Source organism: Camelus dromedarius, chromosome 5, assembly GCF_036321535.1.
Source record: "Camelus dromedarius isolate mCamDro1 chromosome 5, mCamDro1.pat, whole genome shotgun sequence".
NCBI lineage: Eukaryota > Metazoa > Chordata > Mammalia > Artiodactyla > Camelidae > Camelus > Camelus dromedarius.
In genome coordinates, this window is record NC_087440.1 from 10,533,207 (window position 1) to 10,548,628 (window position 15,422).

The following is a 15,422-nucleotide window of genomic DNA, read 5'->3' on the forward strand; positions in this document are numbered from 1 at the left end:
TGTTGCCCCTAAAAAGAAAATTATAGAATAAGACATTTTGAAGATGTTTTTCTTAGATTTCACTAGAAAAATTTATTTAGCACTTTCGTCACCTAGCATTTTTCCTAGAATTCTGGTTGGGAAAGTTCAGCTAAGGATTTAGAAGAAGCAGTCTAGTCACTTCTATATTTAACATTTTCTGTAAATTGTAGTTAGTTCCATAAGATCTGAACAAAAATTAAAATTCTACAAATTTAAATGAGGGAAAGATAATTTTTTTGCAGATGTAGTAATTGACCTATAAGATCCAAGACAATAAGCTAAGAATGATTGAAATTAATGAGAATATTGATTAAAGTAGCTTGGTGTAAAATTCAGAATCTTTCTGATATATCAATAATGTGATTACAAAATATAATGGATAAAAAAGTTAATTCACAATAATAACAAAATGAGAAATGTGCAAGATCTATTTAGAAGACTTAGAAGAAGAACAAAATTTACTGAGATAGAAAATAATATATTAATAACTTACTTGGTAGTTCATTTTCCAAATTAGTTTATGATTTAATGAACATTTAGTTGAAAATCCAAATTGGATTTGGTTTGGAAACTGGCAGTGTTTAAAATAAGACTCATGTGTTTCTATTTATTAATACCATAATCTCTAAAATCACAGTTCTTTTGTTAGATACTAGGTTGTTTCTGTATTCACTGTTTTAAACATTGCTTTAATGAACATTCTTGTACAAATATCTTTTACATTTCCAAACTAAAATTTAGGGAGAAGAATAGTAGACTGTAAGTGATTTGACCTAGTAGATAATAAAGAACGATGTTAATCTATACTTGTCAAAACTTGGTGGTATTGGCCCATGGTAGTCTAAAGACACATCAGAACGAAATACACAGCAGGGAAATAGCTTTATAAATATAATTTAGCCAATAATAAATGACCATCTGATAATGTTGCTATGACGTTTGGGCAGCTCATTAGAAAAAAGTCTAAATTCCAGGTGGATTAGTGTAAGAAATACGATAGATGTAATCATTACATTTCTTTTTGTTAAAATGAGCAAAATCTACACAAGGTGCTGGAGATCCTCAGAAATCTTCTGTTTCTAATGTTTTATGATTCACTAAATAGTTTCTGTTAACATACCAGGGTAAGAGTAAACACAGACACATATGTGCATAGACATATGTATGCATGTTTTATATTTACATATATTTTTTCAGGCGTGTGTTTATGCTTTTTTAAATTAGGCTGTGAAAAATGGGGAAATGTTTGTGACTGGTTACATGATTTTTGCATAGGGAAAGATACTCTAAGCCTAACAGGATGTATAAATCGTAAAAGAAAAATAGGTTTTCTGTATATATTCAATCCTTGTTTAAAGTTCTCTTACAAATTAATAAGAACATTTACATTTTAGCTAAAAAAGGCAAGGGTATGAACAGATAAAAATAATGATAACCAAGATTAAAACCAATCAGCAGGCTCCCCAGGTTTGTTTTTAATTTGTGACTATGGAGTTTCTCTCTTGCATAAGATCATGGTTGCCTCTTAAATTGTAACATCATGGGGAAGACTGGGGACCTACATTTTTTTTCTTTTTGGTGGGCAAATGTGCCTTTACTTTTTTTTTTTTAAATTTTTTAGAGAATGTCTTTGTTTTGATAGTGTTCAAATACATTATATAATGAAGGAATAGATAATAAATGGCTTTATTTTTTCAGTAAACAAGATGAAGCTTCTTCAGAGGAAATAAAAAATGGATGTGATGCAAACTTATTTACAGGCTCATCAGCAGCAAAAAATGAAGAAGGCATATCAGTTTCAGATAAGGAAAATGATACCTGTCTTGGAGACCAGGAAACTGGCTCAAAGAATATCTTCAGTTATGATTCAGTCACTGGTGCAGATAAAGTGGAAAAGGAAAAACGAATAGAGCACATTTGTCAGGAAACAGAGTTGAAGATGTGCCAAAATTCAGAAAACATTGTTTCCTGTGATCAGACTGAAGAGCGCAACACCGGTGAAGTCAGATTTTCTTCGAAGAATATTAAGGGTTTGCGGTTAACATCTGGTGATGTCAGCATTGACCAGTTTTTGAGAAAAAGAGATGAACCTGAATCTGTTAGCTCTGATGTCAGTGAGCAAGGCAGTATTCATTTGGAGCCTTTGACTCCGTCAGAGGTACTTGAGTACGAAGCCACAGAGATTCTTCAGAAAAGTAGTGGTGATCCTCCAGCCAAGACTGATGAAGTAGTGTCTGATCAAACAGGTGGCATTCCTGGAGAAAATAGCCTTAGCACAACAGAGACAACAGTAGACCTGGCAGACGAAAAAGAAAAGAGCTGAACTTAATTAGTCATTCTAAGTTTTAGTGTACCAACGGTGAGAGCATTTGGAAAAATGCTATCAGGTGAGCTCAGTGGTGCTGTTGCAAAGTTCAGAGATGGAAAAATGTGAGGGAGGTCATTCATACACTTTACCTGTATGTTCAACCTAGGTTGTTAAATCAATTCACCATTAATAGCATGATTAGTGTGAATTTCCAAGAAGTTTTTAAAACATGAATAGAATTTTAAAGTTAAATTTGCAAAGAAAATGTCTCATTTAGCACTTTTCAAAGATATGGAACTTGGTTGCCAGTATGAATTGATTATTAGTTTTATTAATAAAGCTTTTGAAATTTCCATCATTCCTAAGCTAAAAGTCCTTATTACCTGTACATCCTTTTCAATTAACTTAAAGGAAGAGATTTGGAAACTACATCTCTTTGGGGAATAATTGATTTAAAATAATGGCTGATTGGCATTGTTAATGAAAGCTTCATTTTGAGTATGAAGCTGGTAAATGGAGCATGCTTAGAGTGCTAAATTTGTTGATCTAAAAAGAATTTGGATGAGCATAAACTTAACTTTGGATTTAATATAACATTCCAGACTGCCAGAAGCATGTAAACAGAATATTTGAATCTTTGTACCTCCATACAAGTGTTAGCCTGCCAGGCTGTAAGCTTACCTTAATTAAACTTTCAGTGAAAGTGAAATTATTAAAATATAAATTTATATTTGTGCTTTTTGTCAGTGTGTAAGCTGTGCAGAAATTCCTTGATGTACTAGTTGTATAAAGTAGAAACCCATTGTTGAAACTCCTGTAGCTAGGATGCTTTTAGTATTGTTTTAATGATCTTCTTTAGAATTAGACCCATAAAAATGGTCTGGAAACCAAACCAAAGTATGGTATAATGTAGATATTGTAAAGCAGTAAACTGAAAACATGTCCTGGCATGAATTCAGCCATATTTAAGTGACTTTTTATGTAACTATAAAATAGAAACTTCAAATGGGACCTAAAGCAGGATGTAAAAAATTGGTTTGGGATATTTAGCCTAATTTATCCATAAGATGGCTGCTAAATTGATTTTTCAGTTTTTTATCATATAGAGAATAATAGATATAGAAATGAATAATATGAGTAACAGTAGTTTGCTTTGAAGTACTAATAAACTTTTATTTAAAATGCTACATTTTTACTTCTTAAAATGTGCTTTGAATTCTTAAATTTCATTTCACTGAATGTTAAATGTTTTAAATGGCTATTAAAATTCTGCTGTATATAGTTTTTGAGTAAATATTTGCAATAAAAATCTGTCCCTGAATAATTTTATTTTTCAGAAAGCTGTGTGAATCGGATTACCTTTGGCACTTTTAGAAATTGTACACCTGTTCAAGGAAATTTTATGTTAAAGTTAGTGGTAGAATTTCATTCTGTATTCTTTAAATGATGCATGATTTATTTTAAATTAGGGTTGAAAGTATTAGGGGAAAACTGTTACTATTTACAGAGAATAGATTTGCTTTATAAATTCTTCCACTTAAAGAGAATTATAATATAGTTTTCTATCTGCTCAGTAAATTAAAGAGGCTAACTAGGCAAAATATAGTATTGACTTATTTTCTTGAATATTTTTGTGGGGGAGCAAATATTTTTATCTTTCCTACTTTAAAGAAAGGCGGGAGAGAGGGACTTAATAGCTGTTATTCTTCACCTTGTTGAAACATAAATCTATAGCAGAGAAGATTTATTGAGTAAGTTAAACCTTAGAAGGACAGGGACAAAAAGAGTCTATGCATGGACTACTTCCTGAATCTTACTCATTTAGTTGCCAAGCCTGCTACCTACTGCTGCAAAACCCTAGAGCACTATGCCAAAATGTGATACGATAATCCCTTTTGAGCTTTGAGTAGTTCCTTCTCCTGCTCCTAAATACTTATTGTAGTGGTATTAAAAATACCTGATCAATGAACTGTTTATACTCATCCACTATGAGAAAAGGAAACCATACCAGACTGTAAATCCTTCATTGAGAAAGTCTAGCAATGAAAACAAAAAATTGATATAAACATTGTACTCGGTAACATAATTGTTTTATGTTTTTGCATAATCTCCTTATCTCTTTTCTGATCAGGAACAAACAATTGAGGAATACAAACCAAACCTTTGAGTAGCAATGCTTTAGAACAGGCGTCAGCAAACTTTCTGTGTAGAGCCAGATAGTAAATAATTGTGGGCTGTGTGGTCACAATTATCCAGCTTGTCCTTGTAGCTTGAAAGCAGCTGTGGACAATATGTAAATGATAGCGTGTTTGTGTTCCAATAAAACTTTATTTACAAAAACAGAATGTTGGTTGGGTTTGGCCCATGGACTGTAGTTTGCTTACATCTGCTTTGGAGTGCTGTTTTGTCCGGACAGATTGTGGTCAGGGAGTGAGGTTTTCTTTGCCAGTAATTTATTTCACATAGGTTCACTGTGGGAATTACAGTTTATAATAATCATGTTTCACAAGCCAATAGCATGCAAGATAATGTTTGTTAATAAGCTAATAAAGAAATAACACACTCCAAACCAATAATAGATTGATTACAATATTGTTCCAGGCAAAGGGGAGATAAAAGATTATTTAGTTGAAGTGTACCTTTCCATGAATTCGTTCTCAGAAGGATCAGTCCTTCCAGCTAAAAGCTGGGTATCAGCTGTCAGCTTAGGTCCCTTGCTGCTGGGGCATGTTGTTAGGGGGTGACAGCACCACTGTTGGTAGGCAGGCTGGGCTGCCCCAAATGTTACTGGTCCAGGGACCATTATATGGCTTGCACCACTGCCTTCCAGGGGTAGCCTCCAAGACAGGGACAGATGTCCCTTCTCTTCCAAAGACTGCTGCATGCTTTAACACTGCTGCGGACCAAGAGTGGCCTGGCCACGGCAGGAGCAATTATCTCAAGATCTTCAGAGAGCTATTTAAATCAGCAAAATGTAGCCTTGCCCCAACCAAACACTCTTGGTAAGTCCTCACAAATTCTTGGTATTTAAAGTTTAAATGCCCATCACATGTTGACTGCTCGTCCATATCTTCCTATCAATTAGCGCCCCTAGCGGTACTCTTTAACAGCTAAACTACTGAGTACGTATCAACAACATGTTGATGCCATCATCCTGGCACAGCTTCCTCAATGTAAGTAAATTCACCCTTAGATTAAAAACTTCACTTAAGTCATAATAAACAAGTGGATTTGAAATCATAACAAACCAATACACAAGTGCTTAGACTTTCTTGATATGACTATGAAAGCCAGTAGGGACTGCCTGAGAACTACCAGGGTGCTTTACTATGTTTTAGTTCCCTGTTACCTAACATAGAATTATGATTGATTATAAATGCAGTTCAGTGATACTAAGAAGTATTATATTCATTTTGTGGATGTGCTTTTATTTTACATTGAAAATCTGAATGCTATATTTATTTGTGTTATTTCTTCCCCTTTGCATCTCTCCAATGTTTTAGGGAGGAAATTGGAATTTTTCTCACTCTATAAAAATTTTAAGAACTATTCTAAATATTTTTAAAAGGAATTGGAAAGATATGAGTCATCTTGCTTTGGCTATAAGTGGAAAGGTAAGGAAACCAAATATCTGGGCAGTTATTTGCTTAAGGTCACAAAGCCAAGGTTTGAACCCAATTTGATCTGATTCTGAATTTGGTGTTTTATATCGTATCTATAATCCCCAGCATTTATACTGAATATCCCTTTTAAAATAAACCAGTTTTTGCAAATAACTCTCCCATTGATGGTACTACTTACAGTTTTATTTATTATTCCAACAATGATTATATTCATATGGAATGGAGGACCTCTTAACCTAAAGAAAAGGACCTACTGGTCTCTTTTATTAATAGAAATTGAGGAATTGAGGAGGGATAGTGAATATTTTATTAATAGGAAAGACAGCATGTGATTTAAAGATATACTAACTATAGAAGTTTTAATAGCATTACATTTTTATAGGCTTCTGTAATGTCATTTTTTGATTTCATGGTTGACATGATTTTTTTTGTTACATCAAAAATTGTTACTCCAGGACCACTCGCTTGTACTGACTTCACTGTAATAGGACTTTTGTATGTATGTAGGCACTAAAAAAAATTGTGCATGTTTCACTTTTACTAGATTAACACTGAGTTTGTTTTTTTGGAGGAGTTTAGATAACAATGTTAACAGCATGTTTTGGTTACTATATTAGCTGCATTTGATGAGGTACTTTAAGAATGAAGATGAGAAAAACAGTAAGATTGCAAATGGGAACAAAAGAGAATAGAAAAAGTTCAAAAATTCAGATACTTGCAGGGTTAGAAGAGGCCAGGCTTTTCATCCGCAGCCAATAAAAGAAGGCCTAAACAAGAAAGCTTAATTAAATTAAGAATATGGCCATATCATATCACGAGTTTAGGTTATGGAGGGTCCCCAAAGTGTTTACTATGCGGAAATTCCTTCACAGCATTTCTTGGGAAACGTATATTTTTCTGAATTTCAAGACAAATCAGTCAAGAAATTGATGAAACAGGAAAAGGTGTTGTAACTCTCCTGTGAGGATTAAAGCTTAGTATAAATTTAGAGCCATTGCTGTTTTGTAGGAATCCACTGAAGTAAGAGCAGAGGATGCTGACACGTGTAGTCCAAGAGTAAAGTCATCATTTCTAGGAGCCAGAACAGGAGCCCATAGAAGAGAAGTGGTCACAATCTGATCACTGATTTGTAGCTATTGCCATGTTATAAATGTGCATTCATGCCCCTCTCTGCTGCTAACGGTGAGTCATTCTTATAAGTAAAATAAATATTAATAGGTTTATATACTTAGGATACTTTATTCAGATCCCATCGATGATATTCTAAAAATAACATGTTGTGGAGGCAAAATAATTCCATAAATTAGCAGTTTTGACTTGTGATTCTGTGTGGTGCTATTACCCTTGATACGAAATAGAAATTTAACATTATTCAAATACTACCAAATGAATTTGGTGGCGTTTCCCAGTACATGGTTATTTGCCAAAGGGTGCTATTCTTTGCAAATCCTTTAACAAGAAATGCAAAAAGAAGTAAATGTTGTGGAACAGTCTGAAATGAGATCAGAAACTAAAACAAATTCTAAATTAGCAAAAGCAATTATCAATTGCAACAGCAAGACCAAAATCAGGGCAAGCAGACAAAATATTTTTATCATTAAAAAAAGGAAAAGAGCTTCTATGAAGCAACATGTAATGTAATACCAACTTAAAGATGTCTTTGGACAATCCTTAAGAACTTGACTATATCAATGCAAAAATAAAAGAAAAATTTCTATGTCTGAAATATTTGTTGCAAAATAAAGACTATCAGGGCAATTAATATGTTGTGACTTTTTAAATTTCGTATTAAGAAAAACTTCTAAACAAATATTTGTAATGCTTCTGATTTTTAAAATGATTTTTATTTGGCATTTATGTTGATGTTCCCTGTATTTAATGTAACGTTATCAGATATCTATGTCAGGTGGATTTAATGGTATCAAAATATACAATCTTATCACAATACATTGGTTCATATTAATAAACTATATGTTTATCATTATGTCTTTTTTAACAGAAAACATCGGAAACATTTAGTATAACTGTCATAGAAAAATGATTCAGTGTTTATTATGGTCACTCCTAACTATTTAAAAGTATATTAAATATGGTATCATGAAAATACAGAATGACGATTCTGCATAATTTAGGGATACCTGAGAATTCTCAGAAATTTTGGTTCCTCATTCCCACATCCTAAATGTTAATATCTATCAGGAATCAGAAATACCAATGCCCAGCTAATTTGTTCAGATATATTAGATGACTTAGGAAACGGGTGCTAAAGTGTCAGTCTTCTACCCGTGCCTCATGGGCTCAAGGTACTTCGGTCAGTTGTAGACAGGAGCTGGGGGCAAGCATGTCTTTAACTTTGTGGGTGTGAGTATTGGCTCCTTGCTGACTGGAATCACGTAAATAAGAAGCAGAAATTTTGAGAGATTTTAACTGTCAAAGAAACCACAATTCTAGACTAAAATTTTATGACTGATCAACTTAAAGTGACCCTTGGGCCTGAATTTTCTACATGGAGTAGGATATGGAGAAAGTTGCTTGGTACCCAAATAGAACATATTCCCTACTGTCCCCCTCAGCTGTGGTCAAGAAGGTTACATAAAAAGGAAGGACCTCCTGGATGGTACGATCAACAGCTTTGGACAGCAATTAGGGATCCCCTCCCAGCAAGCAGAATCAGGTTCTATTCAAGGAATTTTTGTACCACCAAAGTAGAGGCCCTTGTAGCAGAGAATTGTTTTGGACCAGTGACTGCTTGTGTGTCTCCCATCTTTCTCTTTCTGAATAGGAGTGTTTACTACAGTTTTCTATCTTTGTTTGACATTGTGTGCATACAGGACAGACAGCATTTTAGTTCATAGGTCAACACATCAAGAGGAGACTAGTGCATACCATCCCCTGATTTAGAGACTAGGGGGAAATACTGAGATTTGAGATTGATACCATTGATTTAATGGGACTTTTATCTCTCCTCTGAAGAGAAAGAGTGTGTTTTGGCTATAAGGAGGAGGGTGCATCAAATAACTGTTGACAGAAAGGTGGTCTGTGATGGTCATTAGGGCTATTCACCATGTAGCTGTAGATCTCTCCAGAGAACCAGGTACACAGCAGGATTACACTTCCCTTATGGTTGGATGGGGCCATCAGCCTGGGTCTGGCCTATGATTGTGGATAAGTATGACCATTGTCACTTCTGGACTGAAGCATTGAGGGTTTTTTTTTGCCAATTTGAGACTTTCTAGACTCTTTTTTGTTTTAAACATTTTTATTGATTTATAATCATTTTACGATGTTGTGTCAAATTCCAGTGTAGAGCACAATTTTTCAGTTATACATGGACATATATATATTCATTGTCACATTTTTTTCTCTGTGAGCTACCATAAGATCTTGTGTATATTTCCCTGTGCTATACAGTATAATCTTGTTTATCTATTCTACAATTTGGAATCTAGACTCTTGTCTTTCCTTTAATTTGATTACTGGTAACGTTTGAGGTGGTGGTTGCTCTGTCATTTGAGTAACTAAGGTGAAGAGAAGAATCACCCTTCCAATTTGCAGTGGACTTTCAAAATGAGGAAGAAATCAATTGTTTTGCTTTTAGTAACTGAGATTTGTGGTGCTTACGACAACATAATTCTAACCTATCCTGATTGATAAGCTTAGTCATATTTCTGTTTACTATCTTGCTTGATGTCTTAAAGTTTTTGAACCTGTGCATTGGTGACTTTCTGGAACATTCTCAGCCACTATCTATTCAAATATTGCTTCTACTCCATTTTGTCTTTTTAGAGTAAGTCCATGTTAGACTTGTTTTTACTCTTTCCTCCATTCCTCTTAACCTTTTTCTTCATGTTCATTCTGGGCTACATTCTGCATAACATATTTAGTTCTTCCAAAAATATCTTCAGCTCTATCTAACCTGCCATTAACTACATCCATTGAATTTTTAAAATTTCAATTATTATATTTTCATTTGTAGACTTTCTGTTTGATTATGTCTTCAACTTTGCTTGTGATTTACTTCTTATCAAACTCATCAAAGCATATTAACCAAAATTATTTTTGTGTCTGAATTTTCTCATCTCTGAGGTTTTCTCAGCTTGAGTCTGCTCTCTGTTGTTTCTGCTCTTCTCACATATGGGATCTTATGTCCTTGATGTTTAGTGGGGTTTCTTTTATTGTGATCTAAGTTAATTTTCCTCACACAGTAATTTTTTGAGGCCTACAATGAAGGAAGTTTCCTCCGAAGAAGGTTAAATTGTGCCAAGTGTCTGGAGGTCATTCTAGTCCATCACAACTTGTAATTCATGATTTGAGGTTTTATGGACTACCAAAATAACATAAATTCAGGCTACAAACCTGGAAGGCCAGCTGTGAATTCAAATTCTCAGGAGAAATCCTCCCTACCCTCCAGATACCACAGTTCTTAAACTGATCATGTTTCTTGCAGTCCCTGTGGTTGAAGGATTGTGTCAGTTTTTCTAATTCCCTCTCATACTAAGGAGTAGACCTTTATGGTCTCAGTTTTATGGGACAGTCTCCTGTTTCACATAAGCTTTATTTTCCTTCTTCAGGGACATCCAGTTCAACAAGTGGCTCAAAGCTGAAATCAACTTCAGTACTCAAATTCTCAAATTCTCTGGATTCCTGCCTTCAGTAAGCTCTTCTCCTGAGTTTTCTTTCTTTTTCTCTAGATTATGGATCCATTTAACAAGATTTTAAAAATATTTGTCCAGGCTTTTGGGTTATTTTTGGTGAATTCTATCCTTGGCTCTCTTTCTTAATGTTAACTTTCATCAGATGGTTTGGAATTTTCATCAGCACATTTACTTTCATTGGGAGTTTTGTTTCCTTCTTGCCTCTTTCTGTGCTTACCCCTCCCTGTTTGGCAGTTTTGTGGTTTCCTGCCTCTAGTCATCCAGGACCCTAGCCCAAAACTAGGCCTCTGTGGCTAGAAACTCCTGCCTCAAAGTGGTTTGGGGCTGCAGCTGGCCCAGTATCAGACACAGTTTGCAGCTTTGCTCAGGTCTCTGTGCAGTTTTCTCTGCTGATCTCACCAGTAATAAAGTTACACAGGTTTATGGAGGCAGTAACATCAGGCAGTGATCACAACTATTTTCACACAGACAGCCCAGCTATACCATGGTTCCATGCTACATGTGGAGTACTTTTGTCACGTTAGAGGAATAAACACTCCCAGGGGCTTCTAACTGCTCCTTGTGCCTAGAAATCTGCAGGGCTGTAGATTTAGCCACATCTTCCTACTTTGTTACCTTCTGTTTCTAACCCAGAGAAATGCTTATTGTGTATTTGAGCATGAATCAGTCATTCTTGTTAATTGAATCTATAATTCACATACACAGAGCAGGAGGAGAGTATACAGTGTGAATTTACCACACTCTTGACCTTAAATATTCCTTTTGCATTTCTCTAAGTTTATTTTGTTTTCCTCTTTCTAGCTTCTTCATTTGGGTGCTTAGACTCTTTTGAATCATTCTTGTTTTTGAAAAATAATTCAAGGTGGTTATTTTTTTATAGCTAACATTTACTAACCATTTACAATATGCTAGGCACTAGGCTAAATTACTTTATATTGATTATTTGTTGTAATCGTCTCTCAGTCTTATGAGATAGGAACTGTTAGTACCTCCATTTGTAAATGAGGCAGTTGAGGCACACAAAGAATAAGAAATTTGCTAAAGGCAATCAAATAAGTAATCTATTTCTCAAAATCCTGAGCTTTTGACTAGAATCAGATGAACCAGTTAAATTATGCCAATATGTACAAAGAAAAAGTTAACACATTTTCTTTATTTCCCAGTTTTCCCCCTTATCCAACACGTGCAAAGTAACCAATAACAATTACCTGGTGTGTACCATTCCATTCTCCATACTCATACAAACATATAAATGCACATGTGTGCATGCATGCACATGCACGAAATACAGATTTGCTTTTATATGCACAAAATAGCTCTTTTAAAGTTCTTTAAACAAAGATTATAGTAGGGAGGGAAAGTAGATGTCCCAGGGTCCGGGGTGTGATGAAGTCTTTTCACTTTATATTCTTATGTACCTTTGATATTTTGAACTATGTTAGTGAATTTCCTATTCAAAAATCAATTTGAATAAAATACCCATTTTAATCACTAAATTTGTAGTAACTTGTTATGCAGCACAGAAAACTAGTAGAGATTGTTTTCATTTTTTTAGCTGTCATAAGCTGCTATGAACATCATGTGTGTCTTTGTATGGACATATATTTTCATTTACCTTTGATACATGCCTAAGAGTGGGATGTATAGCTCACATGGTATGTATATATTTAATTGTTCGGTAAATCGCTAAACAGTTTTTCCAAAGGGGCTATGTTGTTTTATATTTTCACCATCATTATAGGAGAGTTCCTTCTGTTCCAAATTGCCACCAGCACTTGGTATGGCTATTATCTTTAATTTTATCCATTTTAGTAAGTGTGTAGTAGTATCTTTATTGTGATCTATCAGAGTCTACTCTGCATGATTTCAGTGTGTTTGAAATGTGTTGAGTAAATTCATGGCTGAGTAAATGTCAATTATGGTTACTGTTTCATGTGCATTTGAAAGGTATATATATTCTGCAGTTCTTGGGTACAGTGTTCTATATATGTCCATTAGGTCAAATTTTCTTAATTTTTAGTGTTCAAATATTTTATATCCTAACTGATTTTATCTACTTGTTTTATTGCCCACTGTGTAACACGAGTTAAAATCTTACTCTGATTCACCTGCTACTCCTTTCAGTTCTTCAATTTTTACTATATTTCAACCACTAATATAGTCCCTGTTACTACAGTTTTATCTTTTTGAGACTATTATATAAATAGAATAATGCCTTATGTAACCTTCTGAGCCTGGCTTCATCCACTCAGTTGCCTATGAAATTCATGCATGATGTTGCATATATTAATAGTTCATTTTTATTACTAAATATCCATTATTAGGACAAACCATGTTTTTTTTTTTAATCCATTCACCCATTAAAGGACATATGACTTATTTCTTGTTTGGTGATTATCAACAAACTTGGTGTAAACATTTATGTACATATTTTTGTGTGACCATAGGTTTTTATTTCTCTTGAGTAAACACCTAAGAGAAGGAATCCTGGGTCATATCGTACGTGTATGTTAAAGTTTCTAAGAAGCTAAAAAACTCTTTTCCAGAGTAACTGCACAACTTTCATACCTAACTATTCATATTTTACTTAGAATATTTCACCTCTTAAAGTGGAATGTTGAATCTTTGCCACTATATGTCCCTTTATCCTCCTTGTTTTATGTTGTAATTATCATATATATTACATCTACAGGTATTAAAAAGTCCACTAGATAATGTTATAATTTTTGCTTTCAGACATCAAATATATTTTAAAGAATTCAAGAGAGAAAACAGTCTATTGTATTTACCCAGAAATTTACCGTTTCCTTTGCTCCTCCTTTATTAATGATGTGCCAGTTTCCTTCAGGTATCATTTCCCTTTTGTCTGAAGAACCTCCTTTAGTAATTTTTTTAGAGTAGACCAGGTGACTACAAATTTTCTTCGGTTTTGTTCATCTGAGAACATCTTTATTTCACCTTGATTCCTAAGTAACATTTTAACTGTATATAGAATTTTAGGTGGACAGATTTTTTTTTTCTTTCTGCACTTTAAAAAATGCTGTGCCATTTTGTTTAGGTCTCCATAGTTTCTAGTAAGAAATAAGCAGTCATTTGAATCATTGTTCCTCTAAAATAAGGTGGTGTTTCTCTTTGACTGCTTTCAACTTATTTTCTTTGTCTTTGGTCTTCAGCATTTTGATTATGGTGTGTCTGAGTGTGAATTTCTTTGGGATTATCCTATTTGGGATTTGCTGATTTCTTGAATCTGTAGGTTTCTGTCCTTTGCCAAATTTGGGAAGTCTTCAGCCAGAGGGGAACCCTTTTTAAAAATTGTGGTAAAATATACATAATATAAAATTTACTAGTTTAGTATTCTAAGTGTACAATTCAGTGGCATTCAGTACACTCAGGGTTTTCTTAACACTTTCCATAGATAGTTAATCAAAGGGAAAATTTCAGATAGAAGTCAATGTTAAAAACTTCATCAAACCAAGAGCAAGTAAGGGATGCCTGCTTTGTTAGTAAGCTTTTAAGTTCCAGACCACAGAAAACATACTCTGGTTGATTTAAAATGTAAAAATAGCTTACAAAACAAGTATTATAAGAAGACAAAAATAACCAAATCAGAAGTGAAAGTGGGAGCATTACTACTGACCTTAGAGAAATAAAAAAAAATTATAAAAGAATATTATGAACAATTGGATGCCCCTAAATTATATAACCTAGATAACATTGACAAATACCTAGAAACACACAAATTACCAAAACTGAATCAAGAAGAAATAAAAGACCTGAACAGAGCTATAAGAAGTAAAGAAATTGAATAAGTATTTTTAAAACCTCTCAACAACAACAAAAAAGTACAAGGCCAGATGGCTTCTCTGGTGAATTCTACCAAGCATTTAAAGAATTATTAGCACCAAGCCTTCTCAGACTCTTCCAAAAAAGCAGAAAAGGAGGGAACACTTTGTAACTCATTCTGTGAGCCCAGCATTACCCTGATACCAAAATCATGTAAGAATATCACAAGAAAACTACAGATCAGTATTCTTTATGAATATAGAAAAGTCCTCAACAAAATATTAGCAAGCCAAATCCAACAGCGTATTAGTAGATTAAACACTTAACCAAATGGAATTTATCCTAGGAATGCAAGGATGGTTTAATGTAAGAAAATAAATCATTGTAGTATATCACACTGATAGAATGAAGGAAAAATACCACATGATCATCTCAACTGATGCAGAAGAACATTCAACAAAATCCAATACTTTTCCATGATAAAAATTCAGAACAAAATTGAAAGACTCACTTCCTGATTTAAAAACTTACTATAAAGCTACATAATCACAACAGTGTGGTATTTGCATAAGGACAGGTATATGGATCAATGGAATAGAACTGAGGCTCTAGAATAAACCATTTGTCTATGACCAATACTTTAAAAAAATTTTTTTTATTGTGGTAAAATACAGGTAACATGAAATTTATTATCTTAACCATATTAAGTGTACAATTCAGTGGTATTGAGTATGTTCATATTGATGTGTAATCAATATTACTATTCATCTCCAGAACTTTTCTCGTCTTGCAAAATTGAAATCCTATGTCCATTAAACAATAACTCCTTATTCTCTCCTCCCTCCAGCTCCTAGCAACCACCATTCTACTTTCTGTCTCTTTATTTTGACTACTGTAAGTTCCTCCTACAAGTGGATTCATATAGTATTTGTCTTTTTTGTAACTAGCTTATTTCACTTAACATAATGTCCTCAAGGTTCATCCATGTTGTAGCATGTGTCAGAATTGTATTCCTTTTTTAAGGGTGAATGA

The 15,422-nt window shown here is 33.9% G+C and overlaps 2 protein-coding genes across 7 annotated transcripts in view; both read left to right on the plus strand.

Moving 5' to 3' along the window:
* ZNF280D (zinc finger protein 280D) overlaps positions 1–4,674 on the plus strand; it is a 146,507-nt gene extending 141,833 nt beyond the window's left edge. For 5 of the 6 annotated variants that reach the window (XM_031452672.2, XM_031452669.2, XM_064485566.1 and 2 more), the window contains one exon: positions 1,720–4,674. In XM_031452672.2, the coding sequence (XP_031308532.1) occupies positions 1,720–2,344 (625 nt within the window). In that variant the 3' untranslated portion in view covers positions 2,345–4,674. The remainder of the gene's footprint in view (positions 1–1,719) is intronic. The other variant, XR_010380846.1, reaches the window with a different exon arrangement.
* Positions 4,675–4,797: 123 nt separating this feature from the next.
* The window catches only part of MNS1 (meiosis specific nuclear structural 1), a 137,217-nt gene continuing 126,592 nt past the window's right edge, over positions 4,798–15,422 (plus strand). The window contains exons 1-2 of the mRNA XM_064485568.1: positions 4,798–5,331; positions 5,833–7,134. The gene's annotated coding sequence lies outside the window, so the exon portion shown is untranslated. The remainder of the gene's footprint in view (positions 5,332–5,832; positions 7,135–15,422) is intronic.